The 15,994-nt window shown below is 37.2% G+C and overlaps 2 protein-coding genes and 1 long non-coding RNA gene across 3 annotated transcripts in view; 1 reads left to right on the top strand and 2 right to left on the bottom strand.

Moving 5' to 3' along the window:
• Nucleotides 1-15,994, top strand: part of LOC134794468 (uncharacterized) — a 379,329-nt gene that overhangs the window by 321,556 nt on the left and 41,779 nt on the right. The window lies entirely within an intron of this gene.
• LOC134794416 (organic cation transporter protein-like) lies at nucleotides 2,667-5,991 on the bottom strand. The gene is made up of 7 exons (XM_063766227.1): nucleotides 5,753-5,991; nucleotides 5,354-5,585; nucleotides 5,059-5,143; nucleotides 4,676-4,846; nucleotides 3,799-4,440; nucleotides 3,342-3,523; nucleotides 2,667-2,836 (listed from the first exon to the last, which is right to left on the bottom strand). The coding sequence occupies exons 1-7, from the start codon at nucleotides 5,959-5,961 to the stop codon at nucleotides 2,678-2,680; spliced, it is 1,680 nt and encodes a 559-aa protein (XP_063622297.1). The 5' UTR covers nucleotides 5,962-5,991; the 3' UTR covers nucleotides 2,667-2,677.
• LOC134794522 (organic cation transporter protein-like) lies at nucleotides 11,958-14,988 on the bottom strand. The gene is made up of 6 exons (XM_063766334.1): nucleotides 14,812-14,988; nucleotides 14,088-14,316; nucleotides 13,639-13,723; nucleotides 13,097-13,267; nucleotides 12,148-12,789; nucleotides 11,958-12,046 (listed from the first exon to the last, which is right to left on the bottom strand). The coding sequence occupies exons 1-6, from the start codon at nucleotides 14,967-14,969 to the stop codon at nucleotides 11,958-11,960; spliced, it is 1,374 nt and encodes a 457-aa protein (XP_063622404.1). The 5' UTR covers nucleotides 14,970-14,988.

Below are 15,994 nucleotides of genomic sequence, written 5' to 3'. Positions count from 1 at the left end.
TAAAATACATCTGAATAAGGCCCCCGCGACATTGTGCCAAACATGCTGGCAGCAGTCCCTTGCTGAATGGCAATACTAATGCGCTGCGAGAGAAAGCTGCCAGCTTTCTGGTCACCGGTAGTAACAACAAGCTTTTTACACAGTTCTTTAAAAAAAAACATGTGCGCTTGGGCCCCACGGCCCCTGTGTCTCAACACCGAATGCCACAAAATGGTATTTATAAAACTCCATCCCAAGTAATTCATCATCAAAGACAAATCAAAACACCGATAAAACCATTAAAGTATTTCAGAGACCGGAGATTTAATATCAACCCTTCAAATATTTACTGTAACTTCAAAGTACGAGGAAATCGCTAAAAATAGTTATATAACCTTTACTGCAATTGATTCCAGAGTAATTTAGTCATACATGACCATTGACCAATGCAAACGTGACCTCTAGATCAAATATATAATTAATATAATTGTAGACCGAGCTTTGCTCGGAAAACATATTTTATAAGATCTATCTAGATCGATTTATCGCCCCCGAAAACCCCCATATAGCAAATTTCATCGAATAAATAAACAAGAATTGCTCGTTTAAAGGTATTAGATTAGATTAGATACATAGATATTAAACCGCAGTTGTAGTGTTGGTTAACACTCGAGTCTTTTGACTCAACTCGGATTCGAGTCTTTTGACTCGACTCGGTTTTTAGACTCTTATAATTAAGTCGAAACTGGAGTTCTTTTTAACTTATTCATCATCAACATTATCATCATAACTTAAGAGCTTTGCTCTTGTCGTTGGAGTAATGGTCAATCATTTCTTTCTTGTGCCTGTCTTTTAATTTCCTCATACGACGCATTATTTTTTATTTGGCTAAGATAAGTAATTCTAGGTTTCCCGTCTTCTCTTGTCTTTCCAATCCTGCCTTCCAGGATGTTTAGGAAAAAGTTGTCATGCCGTATCAGGAGTCCTATCATCATACCTCTCCTATTTCTTATTGCATTTAATAAGCATCGCTTTTCTCCTATCATACTCAGGACCTTCATTTGTCTTCCTTTCAGTCCAGCTAATCCTTTCCATCCTCCGCCAACACCACATTTCGACCCGAATCTTTTGTACTGTTTTCATGTTGAATTCCTTGATTAGGTACACCATACAATACAATAACGCTTATTTTTTTTACTGCTAGGTACAGTTAAAGAACTAATTTTCCTACCGATTTTGTACTCGGCCACAGTGACAATAGTATCAGTACGGCTACCACAAGTATTGACATTGACATATTAGCTCGCGTCTACGTAAATTACTTTCTATACATATCGCTTGCACTAACATACGAGTACGAGCGAGATGCATAGAAAGTAAGTTACTTAGACGAGTTAGACGTGAGTGAATATGTCAATATCATAACTGGTGGTAGTGGTACAGGTCTCTAGCGACTTTCACATTGATTGTCATTATCACAAAGTACGAAATGTGTCGGAAATTAAATTCTTTGATTGTACTAGTATTTTGATAAAACTAATCGTAACGGTGCCTCAATTCTGCCTCGTCCGAGGCGAGAGTTAAGAAGGCAATAGTAACAACAAACCAGTTCGGAAACACTTCCACAACATAATTCAAGATGTATTCGCCGTAAGTCAGCTCAAAGAAACGCCGGGTCAAACGGAAATCGTAATGCTAGGCCGGACCGAAGTCAAATTTAGTAAGACTTGTGCCTTTGGTGAATTTTTAGAAGCCTGATACTTATAGGGTAGTTTAGTAAATATTCTGTAAGGTCAAATGTAGTAGTCATTGCACCACAAAAGAAAAAAACCGGGCGAGTGCGAGTCGGACTCGCGCACGAAGGGTACCATAATGCAAAAAACAGCAAAAAAAAAACGGTCACCCATCGAAGTACTGACCCCGCCCGACGTTGCTTAACTTCGGTCAAAAATCACGTTTGTTGTATGGGAGCTCCACTTAAATCTTTATTTTATTATGTTTTTAGTATTTGTTGTTATAGCGGCAATAGAAATACATCATCTGTGAAAATTTCAACTGTCTAGCTATCACGGTTCGTGAGATACAGCCTGGTGACAGACGGACGGACGGACGGACGGACGGACAGCGAAGTCTTAGTAATAGGGTCCCGTTTTACCCTTTGGGTACGGAACCCTAAAAAGAAGAAACATTATTATGGCATTAAACTAACATAAACACAATTTACTAATGTAAACGAGCCAACTATTACGTCATTGTCCGCCGCCACCAGCGATAAATAGTAGATTTTAATTAAGATGACAGCACAGCCCGATTGCACCGTCGTTTTTAACGCCCGCCATATTATCTGTGGCCGTCGTGGGCTCATAAAAGTGTTATGAGTTCATATCCAGACTGGCGCCGTAGGCGGAGCTAGAGAAAACTACAGTGGATTTGTTTCATTTCAAAATATTGTGAATTTCTTGGTAATGCAAGTGACAATGTGACAGGGTACAAAAAAGCTGTATTAGTCTTGACACGATTAAGACGAAAGGGGATGACGTCACATGACCCCTTCTCCATATTAAACATATGGCTTTTTACTGTCTATAAGATTCACTTATTAAACTTTCTCTCCACACAAAATCAATTCTAGTTTATTTTCGATTAATTAATTTATTCCATCACCCATTTCAAATTACATTGCACCATTCCAGCATATTTATTTAGCATCTCTCTTTTTGCCAATGTCCGAAGCTTCTTCCATGGTGTCAGGGAACTTGGCTCCAAGTGTCTCAGGTGTGATGAATACGAGGCAGCCTGAAAGAAGAGCGAAGCTTCCAAACAGCACAAAAGGTAGTTCCTCGAATGTAGATTGGCCCTGTAAGCAAATATCTTTCTATAGCACTAAATAGTCCGTAATAACATTCACATAGATCAAAAGTCATTCAAGTAAGTAAGTATTCAAGTCATGGGTATATCATTCGTCAGTAATTCAGATAAATCATTCATATGTAGGTAAAGGATATCCTTTTAGATGAAAACCTAACAGTCAAGGAATATTGCACTGCGTATTTTAAACGGAAACCATTTTGCCATAGAAAACCATTAAGCATTTAAGAGATATGACTAATTTATTTATATTTAACTGAAATCACAATGGAAATATTAATATCAAGCATTTCAAATAAATTATCTGGAGCTTTTACAAACAGTTCCGAACATTTTGTGTAAAATGCAATCAGATTTTAGTTTCTGTAAATGGTGCAATCCCATAAATGATAATTATTTAATGGACATACAATTTTAGATATATGTTCCTTCCCGGAATCAATATTGTTTGAAACGCTCGAAAATTGGAGATTTGGCGACTGGATCATCCTTACCATGGCTGGAGTAAGAGGAGCTAGAACAGAGCCGATTCTCCCAACCATGGAAGAGAAACCCAACAGGCTGTGGCGATACCTGGTCGGGTACAGCTCTGCCGTATACACGTACACCGCTGTCGTTACCATTGCGATGGCAAACTGGCCAATTAGGTACACCGTCAGAGATATTCCGTAATAGCCTGAAACCAAATAAAGATTTTAAAGACAGTATCAAAACACTCAGTTCATATCAGTAGTTTTATATTATATTCTATGCTTTTGAAAAGATACTCCAGAGGTGAAAACTTAAATCTATCTATCATTTTTATAAAAACCTATTATATACCTACTCTCCTAACTATAACTGCTTGACGGGGATTTACATAAATCTGTCAATGTGAATCAATAATTTAATTCTATCACTCAAAATTTTACTTTTAATTTCAACAACAATTAATGTATAAATTAGAATTACCTGGAGGAAGGAAGATGTATGTTGCTTGACAGATGGCGCATATCCAAAACGCGCTGATAAGTACAGGCTTTCTCCCTATCCTATCCAACAAAAACATCGAAGTCCAGTATCCAGGAATCTCCACTGCCGACACAGCCACGTAGTTCAGATACCGGTTACCAGATATGTTAACTGCGTTAACCGAGAGACCGAAATACACAAAAGTGTAAGTCATCCACCAAACGGGTGACACAATACATCGAATCAGGACATGTTTATTCCTGATCACTTTAGATATTAAGCAGGGCTCGTTCGGTTTTTCAACTGTTTCTAAAACTTTCTTCCTCTTTTCTTCATTTACTGCTTTATTTAAAGCTTCTAAAGATTTTTCTGACAGGCGTGTTCCATTAAAGCGAGCTGCGGTTTTAAGAACATCCTCGGCGTCTTCGTAGCGACCTTTGCTCATGTACCAGCGGACTGATTCTGGGACGAGCCAGAATGAAAAACAGATTATGAGCGTTGGGCCATACAGGACCTGGGTAAGTTGACGCCAATCGTGAACTGCCCAGGCGACTAGACCCGTGTAGACGTTGCCAACAGAGAAGAATGTGTTCATGGTTGCTCCACCAACAACTCGAATGCGTGGTCCAACCAGTTCCATCACTGCATGTAATAAGAAATGCAAAATCATCCAATTTTTGTAACGTCTTTGATCAAGTTGCTTTTTTTGTTTGACTTCAGTAGGGTTGATGGTCAGTTTTTTACCATCTGTCATCATGCCTGTCACGTTCTAACAAGTATGTAAGTGCGAAGTTGCGCATGACATGACAAGTGATAAAAATGCGACCATGATGCCGCCACAGGTTTTTAAGTAAAACAAATAAGAAAGAAGTCTTACCCAAAATATAAGCGCTGGTGAAGACGCCGGAGCCAAAAGCGGGCTCCAAGAATTGCAAGAATGTGTAGCTCACGTAGGTATTCGCCCAGGAACGAGCCAATCCTAGGCAGGCGCGTATGAGGGCGTTGACAGCCAGCGCTGTTCGTCTTCCCCAACGGTCCGATGTATATCCTGCAGTCAACATCAGATAATAGAAAAGAAAAAACAGCAAGAAGAAATAATATCGAACAGCTTTTTTCTTCCAATGACAAAATGGGATGATTTTACGGTAATCAAGTAAAAATATAACCAAATGAGTCAATTAGTAACTTATTATTCTTAGTTTATAGATTAAGTAGTTAAAGCTTGCACTGCCTAAAATGATAATTTAAAGATAATTTTACCTGTGATGGGTAGTGCCACAAGGGTGCCAATTTTACGCACGGACCCGATAAGTGACCGTTCCCACTCCTGGCAAGCCAGCCCAAACTGGAAAACCATGTTAATCAATGGAATCAATATACATATAAACAAGTGTAACAGACTCTCAAGAAAATACCAATCATTTTCGCAGGAATTATTGAAGATAAATAAAAATCAACATACTTTTTCAATAAAAAATAATGTTAACAGCAATTAATCGACGAGGAACTCGGTTCTAGGACAAAAGTATCAATGTCATCGAAAACATGAACTCACAGTGTAAACTACGGAGTCAGTATTCTTATAAACAAATTTCTCACAGCCGACGACATGGTTAGAGTCGAAGAGTGTAGCGGGGCAAGTGGCGTTAACAAAGATCTCGGCAGAAACATTAGCAAAGCGCCGACAATTATCGAATGAGGTGCCAGAAGGCGGGACAGCGTTCGTAATCCAAGATGGCGAAAACACGTTGGTTTGTTCGTCTGATTCGCACTCAGGAATATGACATCTGTAAAGAATCGCTGAGGTTTTTTATTGCTCCTGATGCTATTATAGTTATCTCTCTAATTTTCTCACAATGTTTCAGGTTACAATCAGATTTCAATATTTGCTTTTTGAAACACGTTTGGTTTTCGACTTCCTTATTCCTCAAATTTAATACATATACCTACATACCTGGTGTTTATCCTAGCCGTTGTGAAAACGTATTCTGAGGAAGCGGTGCCACTAAATATCACTGCAAGTGCACACAACGCCATTGTCCGAAGCTGGAACCATCCAAATTGTCCGATGTCTTCTAGTAATATTGTGTCTAGATCTATTCCAGTCTTTGCTTCTGTTTGTTTCATTTTAGCGTCATCAGGTTTGCTATTTTTCTCCTCCATTTTAACTTCAATATTTTCTCTTTTTGTTTCTTAATCGTCTGAGATTTTCGTCGTACTTAAGTTTGACATAGAGACAAGCACGTAAATTAATATATATATGTTATTACGAAGTCAACACTTTAAAGTAGTCAAAATGGCTATTGAAGTTTGTTAACTTATTAATTATGTTGCCATTGTGGCTGGTTTTGTAATACTGTGGATATGCAAGTTACTGATTTCACTATGTACCTATTTATCAGTCAGGTTCGCATCTTATACACGTGTAGTTCAACTTTGTAGTCGATAAGTTGTGCTCTCTCTCTCATCCTTACAAGATGATAAGGATATCTGAGTCAATAAGCCAGACTATTCATATCTATTTGCGACAAAGTATAAGTATTTATATATAATCTAAATAGCTGGGTAGATTAAGATTGAGTAAAGTACGTATTAAATACAATGTAACTCAATAAATAAACACTGTATCACTAAGTAAGAACATTGTAATATGAGATTATTGTACTCTACAATAATCTCATATTAGTCTAAAATAATTTCGTATTAGATACATTCACTCACTGTAGGCAAAATCCACTCTTTGCAAATAATTCAAAGACAGGTATTTCATTGGATGTATTACGTGAGATAACTAGATATCATATGCAGTGGCTTAATTAGTTAAGTGAGTTTGAAGTTGAGTATTGAACTCTATTGCCTAAGTAATAAGAGGTAATAAAACTGACAAAGCAAGAGAAAAGGTCTTCCGCAAACACTTATAATTATATCTTTGTGAATATTATAATACAAAGTCAAACAGAATATTATCTTTCTGTATAATTATATATATCGCTTGGTATTCGTCTACTTAAGATAATCTTATTGTGTACTTGCAGGCGCACATGCGTATAGATAAAACAAAATGTTATTTTCACATCACCTATTCGGTAAACGGCTTTTTTTTCCCGCTAGGAGGGATCAAAGTGGCACTTTTCTTCCCTGCTAGGAGCGATCAAAGTTGTACTTTTCTGTTCTAGGACACATTTTTTTTTCATTTCTACATACAATTTATTTAGTTTAAATTGTGTTTTGATACATGATAATTTCCTATGATTGTGTCAACACTAAGATTTTTTTATTTTCCTCATAGTTGATGTGAAAAGCAGTATGTGTCACACGGTATCAAAATTATTGCGTCTTGGGCGTTAAAACTCACTACGTTCGGGATTCTATTGTAGAATCCATCGCTTCATTCAGGATTCAATGTACGCCCTTGACGAAATATATAATTTTGATCCCTTGTAATTAACACAAACTACTATTGCGTCACGTGTGATCTGACAATGTTGATAAGCAATAAACCTTTTACTTGTACCGTAAACCGGGGTTACTTTGATCAATTTTAGAGTTTGGCACCATTTTTTGACTTTCCTAATATAGGTAAAAATATGAAATAAAAATATAATAATCGGTTTTTTCTCTTCTTTCCGCCTGCCAAATAAAAAAAAATTTGGACTTATATTTTTTTCGGAAATAAATAAAAACAACGCGATCAAAGTTATATTGAGAATGGGGTTACTTTGAAACCACTATTTTTTTTGCTGACAATCTAAAGTAGACCCGCTAAAAAGCCCATAAAAAATAAAAAAATAAAAATGGGTAAGTACTTTTTAAGTTATTTATATTTTTAAGGTGTGGGGTTACTTTGATAACATACCAAATGATACAAATTAATAACTTTAAGCGCTTATTATATTATCTACTATAAATAACGTAGGATTATAACTTATTATCTCACTTAGCAACTGATTTTTGAATTGCAAGCTTTACGGTTTCAGTAAATTTGGTCTGTGCACCCGGGTTTTTGATATGTTGCCTTTATACTTATTGTGTAAAGTTGTATAAAAAAAATTGTATGCTTTCGATGCCGCACAAATAGATTTTGTGCCCGCCACTATGTGTGCGAGTGCATCATTGAGTTGTTATCCTTGGTATTTTTTGTAGTCTCGTTACCCGATATTTTTTTTGTAATCTCTGGCATTGTTTTTATAAAAAGAATGCATATTTAATAATAGTAGAATTAATTAATACCCTGGTGGTGGTGGGCTGGTGGCCTTACACACGTATAATAAAACACCTAAAGCAAAGACGCAGGATTAAATATAGCGATTTCCACCCAGAAAGTTAATTCCATACAATAGAAACGGGTAAAAGAATGCTTAAAATCAGATGAGCAGTTCCGGAAATCAACATTTACATACAAACTTATAATTCTACAACCTCTACCTCTTCCACTGACTCAAACGATACCTATTTATTATTGAAAAAGATACATAAAAAAATCATAAGTTGCCAAAATAATTTATGGTGTTACTTTAATATTTTGATCAATTTCACCACATATAAGTGATCAAAGACACCCCGACCCATGGATTCCCCGGCTATGTGCTCATGTGTAGGTTGTTGAATACAGGTATTTTTTTATAAACTCACGAATAAACACTGATTAACCTAAGACACTATAAAATTACATGTATTTAATTATTGACACAAATACAGTTTAAGTTTTTCAAGCAATAAAACCAGGAAGAAATGCGTACCCGCCATTAATATTTTTTTCAAGACGAAATAATAATATTACACTCGCGTCCGGTTACTGGGCGGTGAAGCAACTATCAGTGTTGCCAATAAAGAAAAAATAACTGCGAAGGTATTTTCCAACTCGTCAAAACAAGCACTTTAGTAGCGGAGGGAAGTCGTTATCAAAGTCGACCCGCAAATCAAAGTAACCCCGGTTTACGGTATGTGGTGTCTAAAATAGTAGGCTCAAACCTCGATTTTAGTGCTCCATGGTGCCGAAAAAATTGTAGTCGAAATAAATGCAAAAAGATGAGTAAGTAAACATTATGACAAGATCCTTATCATCTCCGGGTTAAAGTTTTCTGAAAATGGAGGTTGAGTTCAAGTTGTTTATAATGAAAAGTCACTTCTTAGACATAGATCCGTATTTTTATTTAGCGTCATTTTTCTGCTTGCCAATGTCCGAAGCTTCCTCCATGGTGTCAGGGAATTTAGCACCGAGGGTCTCTGGTGTGATGAATACTAAGCACCCAGAGAGAAGCGCAATGCAACCGAATATGACAAACGGTAGCTCGTCAAATGTGGAGTTGCCCTGTTAAAGAGACCAGGCCCCAATTTCACCACGGTGACAGGTGCGACAATTGTAAAATCACTGTTGCTGACGTCACAGGCATCCATAGGCTACGGTTACCACTTACCGCGGGCGGGCCGTATTCCTGTTTGCCACCATCATTGTATTATTTAAAAAAACTATATTATATCGGAAAAAAACAGATATTTCTTTTGTGAAGTTTCTGACAATTGTCAAGATTTAGAAGAATTGTAGGTAATTCTTGACAGGTAATGAGTTATATGTCGGAATTTCGTGACAATTGTAGTGTTTCTTGTGACAATTGTCATAAACTTAGCAAGAGAAATATCTGTTTTTTTCCGATATAATAAAGTTTTTTTTAATAAAACAATGATGGTGGCAAACAGGAATACGGCCCGCCCGATGGTAAGCGGTAACCGTAGCCCATGGATGCCTGTGACGTCAGCAACAGTGATGTTTTACAATTGTCGCACCTGTCACCGTGGTGAAATTGGAGCCAGCCCATCAACGTGCACACTAGCGCCACTGCTAAATAATCGTGATTATTAAAATTTTACGAAAGATATTTAAAAAAGGATTCGTCAATCTATGCGTCCAAAGTTAAAACGGCCGTTTTTGTTTTGAGTTCACAGATCGACGAATTCAGCAACATAAAAACTAGTCTGAAGTATTCAAGAGGTACTTAAATACAAAATACAGTACGTAGCGGCCCCCTTTTTTAAATATCCTTCGTTAAATTTAAATAATCACGATTATTTAACAGTGGCGCTAGTCTGCACGTTGATGGGCTATTAAAGACTAAGACTAAATTTAACCATCTTCGGTGATAGTGGTATTTCCACATGAAATATTACCTACGTTAAGGTACTAAACCATATATTATTTTTCCTGACTACAGCTTTAAAAATGTCCCTTGAAATACGCCTGGATAATGTAATGATGCCTAGAGATTTATTAATTCGCTCTCGACATGGTTCAAGAATTCCGCGTTTTAGCAAATTTGTCCAGTTTGTTGTGTTTCGATAATATATTATAATGATGATGATGAATGCTACTGCGCCGATCATCACAACTTTATCAGTGCGTTACGATTACCAGACATCATTTAGATAATGTTGTATCGCGGTAGATTAAGATTGTAGTATTACGACAGCACCACTGTCTATAAGCACTAGTTAACCCTTAAACAGGTTGTGTATCTATAAGTACCACATAGCGAATGATTTTTTTTGGCGAGCTGAGTAAATACAATGACCGCAAAATGTCATTGCCGTAAAGTCTATTAAGTGGGTGAAATCGGAACGTAAAAAAATTACAGGTGTCAAAACAAATTTCTTTGAAAATTTAGTTGTCAAGTTCAAATCGACAACAAATGGCAGTTTTTGTACGTTTCTCCCTCTGTATAAGTTCGCTACGCCGAAAAAAAGTACTGTATTTTGTTTTGTATTTTTATGGTAGATTATTAGATAATGTATGTGTAAGTAAGTCATAACTTACCTTAGTTATTGTTTTCTGATAAAATATTCGATCTAAAAATTTGTGGTTCGTATGAACCCTCTGCCCGTCTGGGGCACGTTCGAGTGGTTTATAAGTGGCCTCTGCCCTGCAGGGAGCTTACATGACATTTAAGGGTAAAATTCATTACTATGAATGAACCCTCATAGTACAAAAGTAATATATTTTCCTTTGGTTTTTAAATTAAATATTTATTCAACGGTCAATCTTACGAGCCACGACATCCATGCGAGCTAAGAAAGTACTGGCAGTTAGTGCATTTTGTGACGCAAGTGTAAATTTATTTTATTTATTTATTTAGAAATTTAGAAATTTAATTCAGGCAACAAGGCCCATATTACAAATACCTTACAGACTAACATACATATGTAAATGTGATGTGCACATGACTTGCCCTTAAAACTACTCTGTATGGCTAACAAGGCAGTGGCCATATAAGGACCACGTAGCACCATTGGTCACGAGCAGTGGGCATATAAAAACCACCGGGTTTTTTTTTATTGAATTAGGGGTAGTAAAAAAAATCAAGAAATTACTTTTCTTTTTAAGCTATTACCTACCCGAATCAGTAATCAAAAGTAAAAAATGCGTCAGGCCTGTTAAAGGGTTAATAAGGAATACATTACTTTAAGTCTACCCTCCAAAGGAAACTTTACTTAGCTGCGGCCCCTTAACTTACCATAGCTGGAGTGAGGGGGGCTAGAATAGACCCGATTCTTCCGACCATAAAGGAGTAACCTAGCAGACTGTGTCGGTTTCTGGTAGGATACAACTCTGCTGTATACACGTACAGCCCTGCGGACACCATGGCGATGGAGAACTTGCCAATTAGGTACACCGCCAAGGAAAATTCGTAATAACCTTAAAAATAAACATGAAAAGTTAAATCTGTAAGGCAAGAGGGCAACACTTAATCGTTCTATTGCCCTGTTTTGCTAAATTTTATCCGATCATCAAATTTACACCAATGTATGTTTGGAAGGATATAAACTAAATACAATTCAAACTCCATTGGTATTAAGGTCCATCGGTTAAGTAAGTATAGGCGTACGGTATTAAAATGTCGGACTCCACTTGAGAGATTACCTGTCGATGAATGGCATTGTTATCAATAAGGCCTAGTTTCCCCCTCTGGGTTGGAAGGTCAGATGGCAGTCGCTTTCGTAAAAACTAGCGCCTACGTCAAATCATGGGTTTAGTTGTCAAGCGGACCCCAGGCTCCCATGAGCCGTGGCGAATGCCGGGATAACGCGAGGAAGAAGAGAATGGCATTGTTATCTTTTGTTAAACCCATAGACTAGGAATCCTCTAGACCGAGTTTAGAGCAATTATTTCATGCAACCGATGATGCCAAAAATGCGGGGGTGCGCGGGACGAGTTGAGCGATGTCCCGTGCCGTGATTGGTCCGTTCAAACGACGAACTAGTTCACGGACGTCACACAAAGACACTTTCGACTCGAACATGGAGTAAAATTACGACTACAATAGATGTAACGAAATAATAGAAGCAAGTATTTATTACCGTCAGGAATGAAAACATATGCCGCTTGGCAGGCGGCGCAGACCCAAAATGCAGCGATGAGCACAGGCTTCCTCCCAATGATGCCCAACAAGAACATCGACATCCAATAGCCAGGAATATCCACAGCCGATACCGCCACGTAGTTCAAATAGCGGTTCCCTGATATGTTCACAGCATTTACAGACAACCCGTAGTAAACAATATTAAAGGTTATCCACCAGACAGGCGACACTAAACACCTTATCAAGATCGGTTTATGTCTGAACACTTGAACTATTAACCACGGCTCTTTCTTTTTATTTTCCGCTTCCATTTCATTGTTCCTCTTCTCTTCTTCCACTGATTCCCTCAAAGCTTCTAATGACTTGTCTGACAGTTGTCTTCGGTTAATTCTTGCTGCTGTTTTGAGAACAGTCTCAGATTCTTGGTAACGTCCCTTGCTCATGTACCAGCGGACTGATTCGGGGACGAACCAGAGGGAGAAGCTAATGATGAACATTGGGATATATAAAACGCGGGTAAAGTCGCGCCAGTCGTTGAAAGCCCAGGCCAATAGGCCAGCAATGACGCAGCCGACCGAGAAAAAGGAGTTTATGGAAGTTCCGAATGCGACACGCATCCGAGGTCCAACCATCTCCATCACTGTACAAAACAATCGGAAAAGAGATCAATTATTTAAAATTGTATAAAATATTACCATACTTTGTCCAAAGAATTGAAGTTAATAATTAAGTTGATGGTGATGAAGACTTTTCATAGTGGAAAGATCAACAATATATGAATGGATACAATTATAGTCTTTCGATTTGTAGCTAGCCCCTACGGCTAATCCTTTGTCTATCGTTAAGTAAAACCACACGTGCTACCTTTGCGTGATTAAAATAGTTTCTATAATCTTATCACTCTCCTTCAACTACAATAGTAATTGTGTGATGTAACACTAACTTACCTAAAATATAAGCACAACTAAAGACGCCACCACCTAAGGCGGCTTCAAGGAATTCCAGTAGAGTGAAACCCACATATGTGTTCGTCCACGAACGGCTCAGGCCAAAAGAAGCACGAATGATAGCATTGATGATCAGCGCCGTACGCCGCCCCCATCGGTCCGATACGAATCCTGAAGTACCATTATGTTGATTAAATTGAGTGATATAATACATAGCAGCATATTGGATGGACGACATTCGGAAGATTGCGGGTCACTTCTGGATGAGATTGGCTCAGGACCGGGATAAAAGGCGTACTCAAAGAGAGGCTTATGTTCAGAAGTGGGCGAAATAAGGCTGATATGAAAATGATGATTTTAATACAGCAGGAAGAAGCCAGGGTAACAGAAGTCATAATGAATATTATCATTATCACCAAAAGAAGTCTTTTGCAGCTAGATATATATGTGAACTTATAAACCTAACTTGCAGTTTTAACCATAAAGAGTTTTTCGTATTTTTGCAGGTGCATAGTTAAAATGGATAAAGAAGGAATTTCCACCTGTAATAGGGAAGCACGCTAGTGCCCCAAGCGCCCTCGCAGTACCAATGAAAGAACGCTGCCAATCCCGACATGCTAGCCCGAACTGGAATCAGAGGGAAACAGTATCAATAAGTCGAATAAAAGTATTAAGATTATATTCCGATTTAGACTTCACCAACGTTACTGCTGCTGTATTGTATGGCAGTTGACTGCCTTGATGCAGGATATGGCAATGCTGCAGCAGTATTGCAGCCCGGTAATACTGCAATAGTAACGCAAGTGCAGTTTGAATCCATATGTTAAGCTAAGGTACACATTGGAGTTTTCGTCACTGTCCCAGTATATGTCATCTATAAACTTAAATCATTGTCAATATAGGTGACAGCAGGATATCTATTGGGCATTATAAGCATGTCGAGCACGAAACGTTTAACTTGTCTCTAATTTTAATTCAATATAACACTCACAGTGTAGACAACAGTGTCAGTATTCTCATAGACGTACTCCTCACAATCTACGACGTTGCTAGAGTCGAAGATGCTAGCATGGCAAACCTCATTGAAGTTATTGCCAGAAATGTTGGCAAAACGCTGGCAGCTGTCGAATGATGAACCAGAAGGAGGAATAGCGTTTAGGATCCATGATGGTGCGAACTCGATGGTTTGGTCTGTAGATTCACACTCGGGGATGAGGCACCTGAGAAGCAACGTTGTGATTTGTTTTTGTTTATTTATGAATTGAAAAACCTTACATTTAATAAATGACAACGGCAATGGTGAAAACGGTATAAGGCTTATACGCTGCAGAATTGTAGACTATGTTATTTTGAAATTAATAATAATAATAACAGAAAATTTGCTAATTATTATAGTTATCTACTAGTGAAATTGGTTTTGCCAAAGAACTAGTATATAGTTTATTATGGAAATCAATTACATTTCGAAAAAATTCTGCTTATTAACAGAAATATACTTATAATTATGCAAATTACTTGTTACTTCTAAAATGTCAGCAATGTCAGAATTTCCTTTGCAGTTTTTAACTATAAAAGACGATTACGCAGCAAACATTAGAATTGTCAATAGGTACTAACTGACGTTTTCTAGAAACAAGATGGTTTATTAAAGTATAAATAGCACAGTGATAGCCCATTAGTACTTTTTGTTAATTCTTTCTGATACTTTTAAATACCTGGTGTTAATTCTCGCCGTCGTGAACATATATTCAGTGGCCACAAATCCACTAAATATTACAGCAAATGCCGCCAAAGCCCACGTCCGCAGCTGGAACCATCCGAATTGACCGATTTCTTCTACTAAGATCTTGTCAAGATCGACACGGGTCTTCATTTCTGCTTGCTTTACCTTAACGTCACTAGGTTTATTATCTTTCTCATCCATTTTGAATGATTAGATTTCTTATTGATTTAGTACAAACTTGTTTATTTATAATACCTACCACCACTTATTTCACATCAATATTTAATTAATATCATTGAATTACTTACTATTCATCACAGGTACCTATGGCACATTGCTAACCGCTGCACTCCATTATATCCTAATAATTTATATACATAATTATAAGAATCGGAAATAACACAATAAACTATAATAATATTTGTCAAAATGCAGGGATACCTAAATGTCCTACAATTGTTACTAAACAAAGCACTCACTAAACGTTATTTTCAAAATTTGTCTGTAGTTCATTATTTACTACTTTTATGTTTTGAGGTTAAACATTCTTTTTATAGGATACTTGCTACTGTGACTTCAAATTGTTTTCACAAGCAGCTTATAAAGCGATACTTATCGCTAATGTTGCATTATATTTAAACAAGGTACTTAAATGAAAAATAAATAAAATATTAGTCTATCAGTCTGATTCTGATAAGTGATAACACATATGTTACTGATAAATAGCGCTTCGTGTCAAATTATGTTGCATAACCGCTATCGTGAGTATTAATCAAATATAGATTGTTATATGGGGCATTATCTATGAAAAGAGACCTTATTGTCGATGGCGCTTACGCCGCACAGCGTCGCGCGGCATTGTATTTATATCGATGCATCTTTAATAATGGCGTAAGTGCTATTGACAATAAGGTCCCTTTTCATAAATAACGTCACATATGACCCTTACGTTTAGATAAAGTTTTAGAATCTTTTTCATAATTAAAAAACAAATGATTATTATTTTAATTGAAGAAAGTTTGGGGTAAAGTTAGGGCTCTCTAAGGAAGATATTTGGGCCAACCCTAACTTTTATTGATTACGGGGTTTGATATCCAAACTAAAATAAATTATCACTTGAGTACTAACGGTGGTTTGAGTGAGGGAGAGAATGGAGGTTGGTATAAAGGTTTTTA

The sequence above is a fragment of the Cydia splendana genome, chromosome 10 (genome assembly GCF_910591565.1).
Source record: "Cydia splendana chromosome 10, ilCydSple1.2, whole genome shotgun sequence".
In the NCBI taxonomy this organism is placed as follows: Eukaryota; Metazoa; Arthropoda; class Insecta; order Lepidoptera; family Tortricidae; genus Cydia; species Cydia splendana.
The sequence above is the reverse complement of the archived record's forward strand: the minus strand, read 5'-3'. Positions and strand labels throughout refer to the sequence as shown.